The sequence below is a fragment of the Prionailurus viverrinus genome, chromosome B1 (assembly GCF_022837055.1).
Source record: "Prionailurus viverrinus isolate Anna chromosome B1, UM_Priviv_1.0, whole genome shotgun sequence".
Taxonomy (NCBI): Eukaryota; Metazoa; Chordata; class Mammalia; order Carnivora; family Felidae; genus Prionailurus; species Prionailurus viverrinus.
In genome coordinates this window covers 77,018,715-77,039,922 of record NC_062564.1, presented here as the reverse complement: position 1 = coordinate 77,039,922, position 21,208 = coordinate 77,018,715, and the positions used below count along the sequence as shown (strand labels likewise).

Below are 21,208 nucleotides of genomic sequence, written 5' to 3'. Positions count from 1 at the left end.
TTTCTATATACTGGAAAATTTCTAAAACTAGATGTAGATGTTAGACGCATAAGCTACTTAAAACACAAGTGGAAACTAGTTACACCTATACATAATACACAATTTACTATTTTCATTTTTTGTTGTCTTCTAGAAAAAGTTATGTAAAAATGAGGAGCTAAAAAAATGTCTTTCTAAAGGGAAATTACAGAACATTTTCATTAACAAAACTTAAATGAGTCAAACATGTTTTTAAGATTTATAGCATAAAATATTCCAATAAAATCATATTTTATAATTAGTCTAAGTTGCCTTAGAAGGTAACTTAATTATTTTGTTTCTGGAAATTGAAAATAAAATAACAGCATGTTTACTTTGAGAATCTAACAAAGAGGAAGATACAGTAAATAAAATTTTAAAGAAGGCATTTAATTATCATAGTCTTAAAATTTACAAGGCAGTTCAAAAGAACACATACTGATATTTTCAAATTTATGTGTTTATAAACTCAAAAATGTAAAACAGGGAATAGTTTCTTAAAATATTGTATTTGTGCAAATTCAGATATAAGTATAGCTAATAAAACAGTTTACGTTAACTATTTCCCTTAAAAGTTAACTTCAAAAAGAAGAGGTATATGAACAAATACTCTTTTAGAAGTAGTTGAGGGAACTAAAATATCTATAACGATCCCTAACTATACCCATACTGATTTTCTCCTATCCTTTTCTTCTACCCCTCATTCATAGTAGATGATAAAATACAAAGTTAAATTATTACTGTGGTCATCTGGCCTTGATCATATCCAAAGTTATTTATCTAAACCTAGGCCTTCTGTAGAAAATCAGTGGTCAAATCCTAAAGGTATCCCTTTACCTCACTGCAGAATTTCCCCAGGCTCCATGCTTGTCTGTGAGAATGTTGATAATTTTCTGGATTAGCTGAGTTGCTGTCACATGGTCTCGATATTTAGCTGCTCTTATCAAATGATCACACATCTTCTCATCTTCTCGTTTGTCTGCAGAGTACTGGGCACACAGTGACTTGAATAGGAAAAAATAAACATCTATTAATACTATAAGAACATACAACATACAATAAAATAGCCTCTAACATGAACTGAACCAACCAAAACTTTAAAATTACTTTTATATCCCTCATTAACTGAACTGAGATTTAGTGATCTACTACCCCAGTACAACAATCCCCCAAGAATTTATTTCTCTGAAGTCATTTATAAGATACACTCAGAAGTTGTTTTTAAGGAGACCTAAATAACTGGAAGACACCAGCCATGTGAAGATGCAGGGATCCACTTTACAAGTAGCAAGAATGGGGCTGCAAAGCACTCCAGGCAAAGTGACTCAGAGGAAGGAGAGTAAAAAATGAGTTTGGAGAAGCAGGCAGGGGCTGCACCATTTAGTACTGAGTCACTACACTAAGGAGTTTAGATTTTAATTTAATGCAGTGGGATACTGGAGGAAATTTTTAAGCTGGAGAGTGATGTGATTGATATATGTATATTAAAATGATCTCTATAGGTCTATTTAAAGAATAGATTATAGGGGCACCTAAGTGGCTCAGTCAGTTAAGTGACTTCGGCTCAGGCCTGATCTCACAGTTCATGAGTTTGAGCCCCACATCAGGCTCTGTGCTGACACCTTGGAACCTGGAGCCTGTTTCAGATTCTGTGTCTCCCTCTCTCTCTGTCCCTGCCCTATTTGTGCACTCTCTTTCTCTTTCTCTCTCTCTCTCTCTCTCTCTCTCTCTCTCTCTCTCTCTCAAAAATAAACAAATATTTAAAAATAAATAAAGAGTGGATTATAGCAGAAGAAAAGTTAAGAAGAGAGACCAGTCATGAGGCCACCACAGAGGTCCAGAAAACAGACACTGGTGGCTTGCAATAGTAAACCAAGCTAATTCTCAACAACCTTACAAGATGACAAAAAGTTTGCTCTTTTAAACCGTAGCTATGCAAAATGAATCAGCAGTACTGGAACCACCCAGGAACTTATAAAAAATGCAGAATTATAGTCCTAGTCCACACCTACTAAATCAGAATCCAAATCTTAATGAGAACCCAAGGTGATTTATATATTAAAGTTTGAAAAGTGCTGTCTTTGATATCATCAATTTTACCAAAAAATGTTAGGATTCATTAGCAATAACCAGATACAGTATAATCACTAAGTTTTAAGACAATTATTTCTTCTGAAATTCAGATTCTCCTGGTGTTATTATTATACTGACTAGTTAATATATTGCTAAAAACAAGAAAGCAAAGATTAATGTAAACTTTATCTTTAATTCTATTCACAGAACCTACTGGGCTCCTCCTCTTAACTTCCAAATGCAAGTTCTCATATACAAGCACATGTATACATAACCAATGGGAAGTTATAAAAATTTGATGTTGGAACACATATTACTAGTTTATGTGTATGATACACATTGTGATTTCTTGCCTTTCTACTGTATTCTGGTTCAAGCAGATTGTTGCCACACACTACCCCCTAGCACTGCCCCAATAAAAAGAGAGGGCACTAACTATCCTAAACCAGTTTGGGTAATCATTACACCCACAATGAAACTAGCTCAGGGGAAGGCACTCAACCTAACTGATGCATTAAGATGGTCAAAACTTTCGTTGGAAATTTCTTTCCTTCTTGTTAGGGTGTAAAATACGGAAGTACCTTAATTCCAGGAGTGTTGAAAGCTCTCTCTATACCATGAAGAAGGCTAGCCTGGGGATACAGCCAAAACCCAAAGTGAGCAGAGCTATGAGAATTACAGAAACATAGAGCTTATTCCAAAGAGAATCATGAACTTCTGAGTCAAAAACTAGCCTATCTTTAGACTTTCTGCTGAGACTTTTTCTTTTAAACTTTTTATGAGACTCTATAAACTCCTCTTTATTCATTGGCCAGTATGAATTAGGTTTTCCATTCATAACATCAAAAACAACCCAACTGATAGGGTGTTTATGTATATGACTAAGGAATCAAATATTTCTTAGTCTATGCAAAGCACTAGCCAATGGGGATCAAAGTTGCATTATCTTGATAGCCTTTGCCTGGGAGAATCCCCATTCCCTTCAGATTGGTAGGAGGGAAGTGGTAATAAAAGTATATTACTGACATTAAATTACTAAAGCTAAAAACTGATTTTTTAAAATTTTTATGTGTTTACTTTTTGTATTTAGAGAGAGAGAGGGAGGGAGAGACTATGTGCCCAAGCAGGGGATAGGGGCAGAGAGAGGGAGAGAGAATCTTATGCAGGCTACATGCTCAGTAAGGAGCCCATCATGGGGCTCAATCCTACAACCCTGTTATCATGACCTGAACTGAAATCAAGAGTTAGATGCTCAACCAACTGAGCTATAAAGGTGCCTCTAAAAATTATTTTTAATAATAACATATACCAAAAGTAATTAGAGGAACATCCAAACTGCTATGAAGGAAGATAGAAAATGGAAGGGTTTGAGAACATATATGAATATGCATTACACACACACACACACACACATGCACACACACACAAATAAACATGAGATGGAAAAGCAAAGTAAAAACCAGATTGAAGTATCATCCTTGGAAGTATCTCCAATCAGTCTTGGGCAACTAATTTGTTTTGCTTCTTCAGGTCTAATTGTCCTCACCTGCAAAATGAAGGGATTATACTAGCTCTAAGAATTGGACAACTAGAAGATTTGAGGCAACCTCGTATTTTTTGTACACTGGTAAAAGCAAATTATTTATTTTACTTAAACACTGATGTGGAGAAAACAAATCATGTTAGCAACTAGAATAATTTATAAGAAATTAAAGGAAAATATCATATTGCACATATCAAAAAACACTGAGTCAAACCATAAGACAATTCGATTTGTCAAAAATATGATTTGGGAAAATAAAAAAATACGATTAAGAAATACTCGAAGAAGCAGCAGTTTAAGTGAAGATAACTAGGGAATTATTCCATTGCAACAAAAATATCAACTGCTATGTGTTATTTTCAGAGATAGATTAAAGAACCAGGCAGCATGCTATAGGTTACTTCATATCTAACTCAACCATACACTAAAATCAAAAAGACAAAATGGTAAACATTTGAAGATTTTTATATCTTCAGCATTCAACACTATATCCATAAATCTGCCCTAACCTCACCTGATAAGAGGAAATTAATGATGAAAATTAGAAAATTATTGGCTTTAATACTCCCCTCAACACCACATATAGTAATATTAAACAGTACCAAAAACAGCAAAAAAAATTTTGAATGGCTTCTTTTTCTGTTATTAATATTAGAATAATTTAATTTTAGCAAATTTATTTGTAAACATTTGGTAAGTTATTAGACTGTGCTTGGAAAGGCATAATTCTAAACATAAGAGTCTAAGGTAAGCTAAATAGTAAAATGGTTTAAAGTGTTCTTTAATGGATCCTCCTTTACAATTTAAACAGCAACTTTTCATATCTGACATAAAATCTATAGATATAAATCACATTAAAGGGCTATTCTTTCCCGATTATCAATCTCTGTCTCATTGTGGAACATTAGAGTCACATTCTGACCTTAAAACATGATAAAAGGAAACCAAACAAGAATGTTTTCTAAAGATATAATGAACTTATATCTATTTTTAAAAAATCTTTAAGATGTAATTTGAACACGTTCTTATTAGAAACCAGTAATATATTCTTTGTATGGTATATCATTCACAGTGAAGAACAGATGAAGAATATTTGCTTCAAGATCAAATACATATTACTTACTGCTGGAGTATATATTTGTGAATGTATATGTGCTTGTGGTTGGAGACTGAGTGGAGGTACACCAAGAAACCCTACTGTCCTGTCAATAAAATCAACAGCCAGGTCTAATACTTTCACTCAATTTTACTTTACACCAACTTTTCAGTTTTCCCATTTTTAAGTAACACATAAACTGGGTAATATGACATCGCAACAATGACCAGAAAAATATCTGAACCTAAACAAAAATATCTGAATCTAAAAAGAAAAGAAGTAAGCATCCTGGGAAATGATAGTTCAAATATATTTGATTATTGCCAAAGAAATGTAAGACTTATTACTGTAGAATAAATAAATATAAGACAAATAAACCTACTTCTTAAAAGAAATTAATTTAATTGCAGGGAAAAGATAAAATAATAACTGAAGACAGAAACAATTTAGACTGGCCATTTATAATTCAGGCAACTATTTCAGCTCTTTAAATGTAAATGAAAACATAAAAACAGTATCACATTCAGTCTTTCCTTCCAGATGCTACATCTCTACCTAACTTCACTATTGTCCTTTGTATGAAAGCTCAGGGAGCAATAAACTTAAAATGAAGCAGATTCCTCTAGTATCCTCCTGTCATTGCTTCCTTCCTGATGGTCAAACTTTTTCCTTTATTATTTCTCATTATGAAATTCTGGCATTTCCTTAAGGCTTTGCCAAATGTCCTTTGGCAATATCATTCATTCCCACATCATCTCCTATTATCTATTGAGAGCCACATTTCAAATTTTTCATATCTGCCTGAGCTGTTTTCCTGAACTCTGAGCCCACATTTCTAAGTGCAAGATAGTCTCCAATTATCCAATAAGCATCTAAAATTCAAAATGTACAACACTGCAATTACCATCTTTATCCCAAACATGCTACTATACTTCTCTCATCTGTGACTTCTCAATTTCCCTTTCTTCATATCTCTTCATCCCATTTCAGCAAAACTCATTTACTTCTTACCACTTATCACTCTTAGCACCGTCCTAAGACAGATCTTTGTAACTTCACAACTCAGTTCTTGAAATAATCTTTTAATTGCTCTCTTACAAACAGTCCCAGAATTACTTCAAGAATTTATTTTGGTTTTGCACACATATATACCCTACTCTTTAAAAAGTACATAATTGTCTAAACTAATGAACAATTAGGACCAAATTTTACTAGCTAAGGCCTTGTGGCCTTCTATAATTCATCAGTGTGGTATATTACCCTTCAACATGCCTGCCTATGAATCCTTATGCCACATACACTTGCATCTTATGCTATTCCCCAAATATCTATTTTTAAGACATTTTCAAGAGTTAGGAAACCTATTTCTCCTATAGCTTTTATATGTGAAACAAGGTTAAAGATGTCTATTGAGAAGGTAAGATAGAAATATGAAGGATAAATGACTAGAGAAGAGGAAGTTACTCAGAGAGAGAAATGCAGATAGAGGTCCTTTTGATTTTTAGCAGAATATACAGCCTGAAAAAAAATGTAAAAAGTTCCAAAATAATTGAAAATTAAATAGTTCAATTCCAAATAACTTATGGATCAAAGATAAAATCACCAGGAAAATTAGAAAAATTTGTGATAATTAGATAAGGCCGAATTTAAATGAAAATGTACAGCTTTAAATGTTATATTATAAAATTTTAAATATTTAAGGAAGAAATAATACAAACCTTAAACACTTTTTACATGATAGAAGCTAAGCAATATACTGAGATTAACTTTACAATATGGGAATAGAAAACAAAAAAAACTAATCTAATTTGTGTAAATAAACACAAAATCCATAATAAAACATTAGCATTCAGCTATACATAAAATTAAGTATACACACCATGATGAAGAGTTTAACCATGAAATGGAAGATTGATTTAATATCTGAATATCAATCAGTATAATTCACCATATAACAAAAAAAGAAGAAAAACATATCACACCAGGTTTTTTTTGAAGCATTTTACAACATTCAGAACCATTTCATGATTAAAAAAAAACAAAACGACACTCCACAAACTAGGAATAGAAAGAGATTTTCTAAACCTTAGGAAGCACATCTATGAATATCATTCAACTAAAACTGGGGATAAAACAAGTATGTCCTCTCTCTCATGACTTCCACTCAATATTGTAACAGGGTTCAAACCAGTTCAAATGACAGATTAAAAGAAGAAATAAAAACACAGTTTGAAAAAGGAGTAACACAGTATTTGTAGATATGTTCATATATGTAATAATCCTAAAGGTTCTGGGAAAAAACACTAAAACTTGTAAGTAAAGCTGACAAGATTCTTAGATACAAGGTCAATATATTGATATATAAGGTCTACATAATGGCAATACCCAACTGGAAAATGAAAATAATAATATTAACAAAAGCATTAAAATATAAAATAAACTTAAAAATATACAAAGCTATACAATGAAAACTATAAAACACTGCTAATAGAAATAAAAGAAAACTAAGTGGAAAAATAGACAATGTTTAGTAGATTTTAAAACCTCAAATTGTCAAAATACCTACTCTCTTCAAATTGATTTTATGGATTCAACACAATCTTAATTAAAAATTAAGCAGCTTTTCTTATGGTTATTGACAAGCTGATTCTAAAACATATGAACAAGGTGCCTGGTTGGCTCAGTCAGTTGAGCATCCTACTCTTGATTTCAGATCAGCTCATGATCTCAGAGTTCCTGAGATGCAGCCCTACATCAGGTTCTAGGCTGACAGTTTACAGCCTGTTTGGGATTCATCTCTCTCTCTCTCTCTCTCTCTCTCTCTCTCTCTTTCTCTCTCTCTCTCTCTCTCTCTTTCTCTCTCTCTCTTTCTGCCCCTCCACAGCTCGCATATGCACCCTCACTCTCTTTCTCAAAATAAATAAACTTAAAAAAATAAAATATATGAACAAAAGAAAACAATAACAAAACAGTTTTACATAACAAAAAAAACCTGCAGAATTTACACGATTTAAATAATGCTATAAAATGTGAAATTAAGAGTTTATCTTGTTAAATTAAGAAAGAATATCTTTTGAACAATTGGTGTTAGAACATCTGGCCACTCACAAAACAAAGAAACTTGTCTTCCCTTAATACTATAAACAAAATGTTTAATTCAAAATGAATCAAAGATCTAGATACAAAAATTGTAACACTTCTCTAGAAGAAAACATAGCAGAAAATCTTATGACCCTGGGGTAGGCAGAAAATTCTTACAGTGACATTTTTAGACATAAAAGGAACTATAAAAGAAAATCATAACTATAAAGAAACTAATATATTAAACTTTACCAAAATTTATAAAATCTTCTCTTTAAAAGGTACCATTTAGAAAATGAAAAGATAAGCCACAAACTGGGACAAAATATTCACCATACATACAACTAGCAATCAATTTTCTTACAAGATAAATGAAAAACTCTTACAACTCAAAAAGGCAAACAAACTAATTTAAAGTAATGGACAAAAACATTTGCAGTGACATGGATGGAGTTAGAATGTATTATGCTAAGCGAAATAAGTCAATCAAAGAAAGACAAGTATGTCATATGTGGAACTGAAGAAAGACAAAGAATGTCTTATGTGGAATTTAAGAAACAAGACAGATGAACGTATGGGAATGAGGGGGTGAAGAGAAGAGAGGGAAATAAACCACAAGAGACCCTTACAGGTTGACAGAGGGTGGGTAGGAAATGGCCTAGATAGGTGATAGGTACTAAGGAGGGCACGTGTTGTGAGAAGCACTGGGTGTTGTACATAAGCGATGAATCACTGAATTCTACTCAGGAAACCAACACAGCACGATAGGTTAAGTAACTAAAGTTTAAGTTGTAAAAAAAAAAAAAAAAGGAGGAATCATGAGAAATAATAAATGTTTGTTGTTTCAAGTAAAAAAAAATTAAATTAAATTAAATTAAAAAAGGAGGAAAAAAATAAAATTATAGGCAAAGGATTTGAACAGACACCTCACAAAAGATATACAAATGACTAATAAGTTATGAGAAGATTGTACCTACCTAGCTGGTTAGACTGTAAAATCCACTAATCCAGTAAAGTAAAAACTACTTTAGAAAATAGTTTGGCAGTTTCTTGCAAATTTAAAAATATACTCAGAACAGCACCTAGCAATTCCACTCCTAGGTATTTCCTCAACATAAAGAAGAACATATTTTCACAAAACTATATTGCATGAAAATGCCCCTAGTGCATTTCATAAAAGCCAAACGTTAGAGGTAACCCAATATCCATCTAAACCTGAATAGATAAAGTAATACTACTCAGTAATAAAAAGAAACAAATGAGTGATATACATAATAATATGGATGAGTACCAAAAACTGCATGCTGACCAGAAGAATCCACTAGAATCCATTAGAGTACCTACTATATAATTCCATTTATATGAAATTATATAGTATACAAAACTATCTATAATAGCAAAAACCAGATGAGCAGTTGCCAGGGGTTGCGTGTATATACGTAAAGAGGAACTGACCAAAATGAATCACAGGGGAATTCTCAGAGATGACAGAAACTTTCTGTTACTTGACTATGACAGTTCCACAAGTGTATACACTAGTCAAAACTCATTAAATTATATACCTAAAATTGATGTGTTTCATTATATATAAACTATACTTCAATAAAATTTATTTCACACGTTTTAAAAAAGTGAATAGGGTACTACTGACAGGGAAGAAAGTAGTTCAAATATATCCAAAAAAATCTGCTCATATATCAAATAGGTAAATACCCTCTACAAATCAATAAAGAAAAAACATATAACCAATAAGAAACTGGGTAAGAGACAAACACGTACACAAAAATACTTTTTTAAAAAATAAATATATAACAAGGAGAAAAGATACATAGCTTCATTCGTAAATGAAATCCAAATAAAAAACAATGAAGTTACCAGAACACCACTAGAATACTAAGACAAAAAGTACTGATCAATTTTTGATGACAATGCAGAGTATGGGAACAGCTATGCACTGATATTGGTAGCGATACACACTTTTGCAAGATACTATGGCAATATCTATTAAAATTGAAACCATAAATACTTTACAGTCAAGTAAGTCTACCCTACAGAAATGCATAAGTATTTACACCTAAAGACTTGTAAAACTATTAAAACTATCACGATAGTAAAAAACTGGAAACCTAATTAAAAGAGTAGAAGAGATTATGAAAAACTAATCATCTATTCATGTAATGGTATACCATGCAGCATTGAAAATGACATAGGAAAAATATAACATTCAATTTCACAAAAAATGTTCAATAATGCTACATCAAAACACATGCTTCATGATTCCATTCATATAAAGTTCAAAAACTGCTGAAGAAATTACAATACTAAAAGTCATATACTTAAGTTTGGAAAGTAAAAACAAAAGCAAATAAGTCATTCCATAAAATCAGAACAATATTTAGCTCAATGGGGCAAAAAGGAATTGACTGGATAAACATAAAGGGCTTCTCCCAAGCACTTTCTTTTAGTCAAGAAAAGGAGGTAAATGAATAATGTTAAGTGCACACTGTTTCTAGAGTTGTTTCAGTATGTTTTACGAGAAATAGATTATTAAGCAAATTTTCATTAAGTCTGCATATTATCATGAAATAAAAATAAATCCCAGTTAAAAAGTTCAAGGCTAAAATCTTAAAAATATTATATAAGGCTTTAGTATTAAATAAGCACTTGAACTATATTGGTTTTACAAGTTTTATATTTTAAACTTTTTTTTTAAGAAACATATACTTGCTTTTAAAAACAAAAAAGTAATGACATGTGAAATAAAAAGAAAGTTCAGCCTTCTACCTCCTCCCAGGCTGGCTAGTTGTTTTCTACTGGGGTAATTACTATTAACAGTAATATATAGTTCCCATATAACTGGAATCAAACTATAAATCATTCCATGTTAGGAGATATAGTTCTACCTTTTTTCTTTCAGCTACACATAGAGTATTACATTTTTACTTAATTAAACATACCTTCTGGTAAACACCTTTAAATGCACTACCTTAATTCCCAATTTATCTCAAAACCTCTTACACTATAAATTACTTATCTCATGGGAAAACATTTAAAAAGAAAATCACCTAAGGGACAACTAAAGAAGCTTTTCAATATTTGACTTTTGGATATCTTTGTTCTTGATCCCTTAACTCAGATTTAGAGTCTAATAGTTAAAAAAATACAAAATAAAAAGTTAACCACAGAAATCTTACAAAGACTCCTGAAAAAGACTTAGAAAAATGAAACCTTAACAACCTCAACAGAAAACGAAAGTCAACCAATGACAATGTGTGACAGCCCCCTTTAATTCTGAAGTGATTCCTCTGTCATCCAACGCCTCAAAGTATTGATTTCTCTCAGCATGAAAAAGCCTAAGCCAATGAAACAGATATAGCATCATCCCCCCGATAATAGCATTCAAGGTTAAAACAGGCAGATCACTTATCAAAGTATCTCTTCTATTTCTTATTGTTTTAATGGACTGGACAAAATGTGTTGGGTTTTTATCTCTACAAACTCTAGTCTTCAAACAATATTTTAAAATAATTTGGAGATTAATAAAGGTGTTTTTACTTTAGACTTTTGATTAAAAAACTTACACTAAAATGCTTTTACACAGTATTGTAACTTGTTTTGCAACTTTCATTATGCTAAATATTAACTTAAACAAACTGATTTCATATAAAGCCTGCAGACATCATATACCCGTAAGTAAATAAAGTAAAATGTGATTATTACCTGTGGTCAATAAAATTAACTTGGAATTTAAACAGATAGGGTTAAACTCAATCATTGTGTTTTTAAAAGTCATAATATGAGAAATATATCATTACAAAAAAGTATATAATTGTACACACATACATACACACACATAAACATGGAGAAAATCAAGAAATTTCAATGTCTTAACCTTTGCTTTTTGCTAATCTGCACAAGAGCTAGATGATCTTAAGCAAATCCTATCATCTTTTAACTCAACATAACTACCTAACCAGATTTTTTAAGAACACAAAACTAGAGTTTCTTACTTGTATTAGGTTAATATGATCAAATACATACACTACTACAAATAGTTAAGTCTTACATTTAAATTTCAATTTTAAGTATTTTATGAAGAAGCATGAAAACCAAAGAGATTAAAAAAAGTGATTAAACCATAATTAACACTGTGGTTTAGAACAGACTTTACAGCCAAATACTTGAATTTAAATCTTGGATGTGACACATTCATGCTTAGGCAAATTATTTAAACCACTGTGCCTCAGTTTCCTCATATAAAAAAAGGATATAACATGATATGTTTTTTTGGAAGGATCAGATAAGAATAGAAATGAAACAATTAGAACTTTCCAGGCATATAGTAAGTAACATCTAACATTTATTGTAGGCTTAGTCATGAAATGAACAAGTTTCATGATAGTTAATATGAAATGATAGTCATGAAATGAACAAGCAAACAGTCCCTTTCTTCCACCATCTCAGTATATCTGAGAAACAGGAGATTAAAAATAAATACAATATGAGAAAACTGCTAAGAGAGATACATATGGTGTATTTGGGAGCAAGCAAGAAAGAATATCCCGAATCTGAGAGAGTTTCAAACAGAACTTAAAGGCTACATAACTATTCACCAAGAAGGAAAGGCTTATTTAAGATAGAAAAAATAAAATACAGCAAAATAAAAAGGCAAAAAAGAGAACAGCTCAAATAAACACCTTTTTAAAAAGAGTAACAAAATAAGACATGTAATTCACACAGCCCTCTCTTCTTAAATCTCCCAATAGACACCTGTTTATATTTTCTTTGTGCAATATTGTGATTTATAAGTCACGTATATGTGGTCATTCAGAAGACCACAATATATAATTGGTCTTTACCCATAGTTCCTGGCTTACAACTCTCGAAACCCCTGGTATTTCTTAAGTGTTGAGGGTTTTAAAGGTGTCTTTTGTTACATTAATGAGGTGACTACTGGGCCCACCCCTCCCCCCCACAGGTTGGGGGCTGATTCTGAGAAGGACCAACCATGTGGTTAAAGTGTTGGCAATTTTCTGTTCCCACCTCTCCTCTGACTTTCTGGAAGTGGAGAGGGAACAGAGGTTAAATCAGCCAATGGCTAATAACTTAGTCAAACATGACTATAAAATGAAGCCTCCATAAAAACCCAAAAGGACAGCTCTTTGGTCTCTTTTGGAGAGCTTCTGGTTTGGGGAACCAGATGGTTTCCCCATGTCATCAAGTCAAGCCCCAACCTCCCCAAGAGCCAATGTTCCTTTGTTCAGGGGCTCACTCTATGTACCTCTTCATCTGGCTGTTGATTCATACTCTTTATCATATCCTTTAATAATCTGGTATATATACGTGTTTCCCTGAGTTCTGCAAACAGCTCTAGCAAATTAATTGAAACTAAAAGGGAAGTATTTAGAACCTCCAATATGTAGCCAGTTTGTTAGAAGCACAGGTAACAGCCTGGGGCTGGGCATCTGAAGTGGAGAGTGAGAAGCAGTCTTGCATAACTGAACCCTTAACCTGTGGAATGTGATGCTAATTTTGGATACACAGTGTCATGTCAGATCTGAGTTCCTACACACCCTCATATCTGAGAATTGCTTGGTGTTGTGTGGGCGTGGGGGACAGATCCCCCATTCCATGTTAGAATTAGGTCTAGGTACCCTAAAAGACCTTGGGTGCCTATGTGTTTTTACTTATTTCTTTCCAAAGAAAATTATTACTCAAAAGTTTATATATATCATTCAACATATACTTAACTATATTTGTATCAACAGAATACTGTTATATTGCTACAAGTTCTTCAATTCTTATCCAACGTATTGTTAACATAGACTAATTCAAAATGACACAACTGAATATGAACTGTTTTTTAGAAACTGTTCTCAAACTATCTGTAATAAAGAAACAGTTTTTATTTTTACTTTAAGAAAATGATGCTTTAAAAAGTATTCTGACATTGCCAGACACTCAAGATACAAAAGTTTCTAAATACTCATTTAATTTCTGTACTTACCTCTTTGTGGACTTGTTATAAACAATTTGCTCAGCAGACCATATTTAAGCAGGACTAGTCCAACAGATAAATAGAAGGGATCTATTTTATCAACTCAAGTACTGCCATCTTCCTTTCTATGATAAAATAACTCATTTTATATTTGGAACTTTACTTTGCACACTAATAAACCAGAAATAACAGAAGACAAAATTCTAATTTCATGTGAGCAATTTTTAAGTGATGTGTATGAAATACACTATGAAGACTTTAAGTTAGCTTACTTTCTTCTCTATCTTTATTTTAAAATTCATTAGGAAAAGGCAATTTTTACACTAACACATAATTTAGTCAACTGTTAAGACGACCAGGACATATGGTAAACTAAAAGTTTAAACACAGACTACATATATTCATAAAAAAATCTATTCAAGTCTTTTCTTACAAGAGATTTTTCAATAGTATTAAGAAGTATAGCCTTCTATCAATAATATATTTTGCATGATTAGAATATACTGGAAGATACAAAGAAAAAATATTTTTCATTTTGGATTTAATTTGATAAGTGCTGCTCATAAGTATGAGTTCAATCTTACCTATGCTGTAGCCTTTGTTTTTTCTAGCTTCCCACATTTAGTGGAGTGCCCAGCAATATAGCTCTGTTTTTTAAAGCTAGAGAAGGATCACTTACAATCTTCAATGCAAGGCAGAAACATTGGCTTAAATGGTCTTCCTTTGCCCCAACAATGACAGCACTTTTAGTTTCACAAGTGACTCTGAAATGTATCATGTTTAAAAATAATGTGTGTATACATATGCCCTGTATAGGTATGGATATAGTCTGAGCAAAACTTTCCCACAGAAAACTGAGAGCAGCAAAAAATTAAAAATAGAACCACCCTATGACCTAGCAAATGCACTAATAGGTATTTATCCAAAGGATACAGGAGTGCTGATTCAAAGGGGGTACATTCACCCTATGTTTATAACAACACTATCGACAAAAGCCAAAATATGGAAAGAGTCCAAATGTCCATTGACTGATGAATGGATAAAGAAGATACACACACGCAATGGAATATTACTCAGCAATCAAAAAGAATGAAATTTTGCCATATGCAACAACGTAGATGGAACCAGAGTGTATTATGCTAAGTGAAATAAGTCAGTCAAAGAAAGACAAGTATCATATGATTTCACTCATATGTGGAATTTAAGATACAAAACAGATGATCATTAGGGAAGAGAAGCAAAAATAATATAAAAACAGAGAGTGAGACAAACCATAAGAGACTCTTAAATACAGAGAATAGACTAAGGGTTGCTGGTGGGGTGTTGGGTGAGAGTATGGGCTCAATGGGCGAGGGGCATTAAGGAGGACACTTGTTGGAATGAGCACTGGGTGTTATATGTAAGTGATGAATCACTAAATTCTATTCCTGAAATCATTATTACACCATATGTTAACCAACATATAAATTTAAAATAAATTTAAATTTAAAATAAATAAATAATAAACATAATTTTAAAAAAGAAAGGAAGGAAGGGAAGGAAGGAAAGAAGGAAGGAAGAAAACTGAGAACAGAAAATGTTGTGACCCCAGCTATTCAATCTGGCCCTTATCAAGAAGCTGAAATAGAAAGTGAGACATGTTAAATCACATATTGGAAAGATCTCTAAAAATAGTGCATTCCAGACTGAATACATGAGACTCTGGAAATACACTAAGAAATATGACTGCATAGTTCAAGTAAAGAACATATACTAAAACATATATAGTAAATTGGGGTGGGAATTTTCCCTTAATGAATATGATAGTCACATTGTCAATAAACCTGAGGAAAGAAAAGAGAATTTAGAATGAAGACTACCAACATTCTCTTCTCTCCAAGAATGGAGGCAGGTGGGCCTGTACTATAAGAAGAAGGAATATGGTCTGGATCTCTCGATGTGGAAGAGCTGACTTAGCCCCTTGAAAGATGGCAAAGGGACAAGCCTGGAGAAACAGATCAAGAAAGGGTCAAGAGAAAACATCCTAGGCAGAAGCACAACCTGTGAATTCCAGGAAATACAATATCCACTACTGAGATTTATTTTTCTTTTCTTCACTGCGATACTCTCCTATCATTGCTAAGCCTATAAATGAGAAAAGGAAAAATCTATGTTCATGCATTGACCAAGAAAAAAGAAACAACACCTACTTCCTAGAAGAGCCACTTGTATAATTATAAAGAGGTAACCATCAGGACTCTAACACAGCTGTAGTCTGGATCAAGGCCCTATGGCAGAGGTGAGAGTTCCAGATGAACTGTGGGACATGTAAGCATTTCTTGGATATTCCCAGAGATTACACACAACAGAAAAATGTTCTCCCTTTGATACTGACAACACTAGCTGTGTTCTTGAACACTTAACATAAGTTTAAGGTAATAGGCACTTTACATTGATCAAATCCCATGTACTTATCACAAAATTACTATAGTCAGGCACCATTACTATCCTGATTTTAAGATAAGGCAATGGTGCCTTAGCTCACATAGCTAGTAAATGACGGAGCCAAGATTAAGGCACTAGGTTATCTCAGTGGAAAGTCAGCACTATGGTCTTATCGTCTGGGTGATACAATATAGTGATTTAGACATGTAAAAGGACGAGAATATTCCTTTAGTTAATTACACTAGTATTTTATTACTTTCACAATTACTTATCAAATTTTTTTTCTAAGGTAAAGAAAGTAACAATTACAAAAGCTACAATTAAAAAAAATATATTGTCAAGATAACTATTTCCCTGTTCTGGTGCTATTGATGAAAATATATATATAAAAGGGATTTAGAAAGATGTTCAAAACCATAATGCATGTAAAGACCACATCTGAGATGAGAAATGCCATTCTAATGCTTTGCAATTAAGCTATCATGACTCAAGATACATTAATCAGTCATCTCTTCACAAAGTGAAAAAAACTAATCATGCAAAGTGTACATCAAGAAATGTGCAAGACAACAGGGTGCATTAATCACCAATGCAGACTCATTATAGGAAAGAGAATGATATCATTCTTAGATTCAATACAGTTATCTTTAATTTTGACCATCAGTCTCCCACTTACTTTTTAAGATAAGAGGTTGTCAAATGAAAGCCAAAAGTTTAAGGGGAGAAAAAAAGAAGTATAAAATTAAAAGAGGAAGAAGAATAAAGATGACAAATATGAAAGCATAAATAGGAGACTGAATTTAAAATACTCCACATTGACTCATAATTACAAGTTTACTTTAAAAGTTAGAAAAAAAAAACAGTATCACAGTATTTCATTTACACTGCATTTCAACCACTAAATGAAACACAAAATGGGGAATTCAATCCAGGAACATTAAAAAAAATTGTAATTAAATTATTAAATAGATATGACTTATTTTGTATTCTACCAATTTTACATTCACATGGTAATAAATATATTGACTCAGTATAAAAGAGCAAAATAAACAGAAAGAATACAGATTCAAGATTTAGTTTCAAAAATCTTCTATAAAAATGAAGGAAAAAATGACATAAACAAATGGGAAGATATACCATGTTCATGGATTGGAAGTAGTAATGTTAAATGTCCATACTACCCAAAGGAATCTACAGATTCAATGTAATCCTTATTAAAATACTAATAGCAATTTTTCACATAACTAGAAGAAATACACTTAGATTTGTACACAACTAAAAAAGACCCTGAATAGCCAGAGGAATCTTTAGAAAAAAGGATCAAAGCTGGAGGTATCACAATCCCAGATTTCAAAGTATTCTGGAAAACTGTATCAACCAAAACTATATGGTACTGACACAAAGGCAGAGATATAGATCAATGAAACACAATAGAGAGACCAGAAAATGAACCCATGTTTACATTGTCAGTTAATCTATGATGAAGGAGGCATGAATATACAAATAGAAAAAAATGGTTTTTCTTCAACACATGGTTTTGGGAAAAATGGACAACTACATGCAAAAAAATGAAACTAGACCACTTTCTTACATCATACAGACAAATAAAATAGACTAAAGACCAACTACATGTGAGACCTAAAACCATAAAAAAGCAAAAATAAATACATTAGGGATATATCAAAATAAGCTTTTCACTGAGAAGGAAGCCATCAAAAAACAAAAAAGGTAACCTACTCAATGGGAGAAGATATTTGCAAATGATGTCCGATAACAGGTTAATATCCAAAATATACAAATAACCCAAACAACTTAACCCCCCAAAAATAAACAATTCAATTTATAACTGGGCAGAGTACCTGAATACACATTTTTCCAAAGAAGACATACATAGACAGCCAAGAGACCCATAAAAAGATGCTCAACATCATTAATCATTAGAAAAATATAAGTCAAAACCACGATGAGATATTATCTCACACCAGTCAGAATGGCTAGTATCAAAAAGAAAAAAATAACAAATGTTGGTGAGAATGTGGAGAAAAGGGAACTCCTGTGCACTGTGGTGGAAACATAAATTGGTACAGCCACTGAACAGTATGAAGATTCCTCAAAAAAATTAAAAATAGAAATACCACATGATTCAGTAATTCCACATCTGGATATTTACATGAAGAAAACAAAGACACTAATTTGAAAAGATATATTTTTTGTAGCATTATTTATAATAATCAAGATATAATAGCAACTTAAGTGTTCATCAATAGATAAATGGATAAAGATGATACATGCACGTGTGCAAACACGCATGCACACACACGCGCATACACACACAGTGGAATAGTATTGAATCATAAAAAAAGAATGAAATCTTGATATCTGTGACAACACAGATGGACCTAGAGGGTATTATATATATAATATATATAATATATATAATATATATATATATATAATATATATATATGTATATATATATATATATATACAGAAAAAGACAAATACTATTTAATTACATTTTATGTGGCATTCAAAAAAACAAAACAAATGAACAAAACAAACGAACAAACAAAATAAACATACTCACAAATATAGAAAACAAACTGATGACTGCTAAAGGGGAATGGGTAGAGGATGGGTGGTGAAGGGAACTAAGAAGTACAAACTTCCATGGGGCGCCTGGGTGGCTCAGTCAGTTGGGCATCCGACTTTGGCTCAGGTCATGGTCTCACAGTTTGTGAGTTTGAGCCCTGCATCAGGCTCTGTGCTAACAAATAGCTCAGAGCCTGGTACTTGCTTCGGATTCTGTGTCTCTTTCTCTCTCTCTCCCCCTCACCTGCTCATGCTCTGCCTCTGTCTCTCAAAAATAAATAAATGTTAAAAAAAACAAGTACAAACTTCCAGTTATAAAATAAATAATTCATGAAAATGTAAAATACAGCACAGGAAATATAGTCAATAATATTGTAATAACATTGTATGGTAACTACACTTATCATGGTGATCATTTCATAATGTGTATAAATTTTGAATCACTATCTTACACACCTGAAACTAATATGTCAAATATAATTCAATTAAATAAATACAGCTGGCCCTTGAACAACACAAGGGTTAGAGGTGCTGAGCCCCTGTGCAATCAAAAACCCACACATAACTTCTGACTCCCCCAAAATTTAACCACTGATAGCCTGCTTTTGACTGGAAGCCTTATCGATAATAGAAACCCTCAATTAACATATATTTTAAATGTTATGTTTTATAAACTATAGGTTTATAATAAAGTGAGCTGGAGAAAATGTAAAGAATATCATAAGGAAGAGAAATACATATAAAAATTGTACTATATTTACTGAAAAAAATCCACATTTAAGTGGACCCACATTGTTCAAACCCATGTTAAGGATAAATTGTAAATTTTCAATTAAGGGAATGAAGAAAAATTTCAAGATTAATAATCTAATAACCAATAACTAATACTAGTAACTAAGGGCTGGACCAAATAAGTTATAAGCACCAGATACGGGGTTAGATCTAATGACCTTTAAGGACCCCCATTACAAAGAATTTAAGTATCTGGTCCAATACAACATAGTTAATTAGTGGCAGAACCAGAACTGAATCCTAGCTCTGACAAATCCCAAATCTGTGTTTTCTATCATACACTGCAGATTGTAGTATTAGTTTTAGACTTCATATATAATTAAATATTTTAAATTAATACCGTAAGTCTCATAACATAAAACCTAAAAAATAAAGAATTCTTTACCAAAAGGAGAGTGGATCACAGGATATGTAGAGGGTTTTTAGTTATTAATTCAAAAAGTATTGTATAAGATCTATATAACAATAACCATACTACAAGTTCAGTAAATAATAACTACAGGGAATTAAATTCTCTGACTTTATGTATCACATGCTACTGATGAAAGCACTGACAAGTTGAATATCCACATGCAAAAGAATGAAATTGGGACTCTTACCTTACGCATACATAAAAATCAACTCAAAATGAATTATTTATATGTGAAACCTGAAACCATAACACTCCTTGAAGAAAACACAGGGGAAAAGCTTTTTGACACTGATCTTGGCAACCTTTTTTTTACATTTAACACGAAAAGTACAGGTAACAAACCAAAAACAAACAAGTGAAACCACATCAAACTAAAAACCAAAAGCTAAGAGGTGAGGGAAAAAGAAAGATACGATGAAAGACTATAAAGTTTAAGTTACGAGATGAGTAAGCTCTAGATACCCAATGTATGGCATGGCGACTATAGTTAATAAGAATATATTATAAACTTCAAATCTTAAGTTTTCTCACCACACACAAAAATTGTTAACTATGTGAGGTGATGTAAATGTTAATTTACTTGATTGTAGTAATCATTTAACAGTGTGTACACATATCAAACCATAAGTGTTGTGCACCTTGATATATACATATTTATTTGACAACCATAGCTCAAAAACTGGGGGGGAAAACAGTGGAAATCTAATGAGCAATACAAAAGAACATAATTGCTACTTTTTGTCATGCTTCTACTAGAATGGGAACAGAGTATCTTATTAAAATCTGAAAGAATCAAGGATCTCACATGAAAAGACTGAATCCCTAAATATCGCTAGCTGACTATGAAACCTTCATTAAAGGTTAAATTAAACCTTATATCCTATCATATAGTAGTTGATACTTTCATTCATGTACCAATTCCTTACTGAATGCTTCCCATATTCCAAGCCTATACTAGGTATTGAACTAAAATAAGAAACAAGCCTTTATACAGGAGTCAATGTCTAATATTTGTTTCTCTCAGGAGACACAAATAATTTTTAAAAATGTTAATGGATATAAGCAACACCCACAAGGTATCTGAGAAGGAAACATAATCCATAATTTAAAAATGTAGTATGTACATCAAAGAAAAATAGTAGTGAAAGCACAGCCTCTATCTCCATTATATGAGTGCTA

At 32.2% G+C, this 21,208-nt stretch overlaps 1 protein-coding gene across 6 annotated transcripts in view; it reads right to left on the bottom strand.

Moving 5' to 3' along the window:
- Window positions 1-21,208, bottom strand: part of LRBA (LPS responsive beige-like anchor protein) — a 787,622-nt gene that overhangs the window by 390,398 nt on the left and 376,016 nt on the right. For all 6 annotated transcript variants that reach the window (XM_047856873.1, XM_047856874.1, XM_047856875.1 and 3 more), the window contains one exon: window positions 856-1,022. In XM_047856873.1, the coding sequence (XP_047712829.1) occupies window positions 856-1,022 (167 nt within the window). The remainder of the gene's footprint in view (window positions 1-855; window positions 1,023-21,208) is intronic.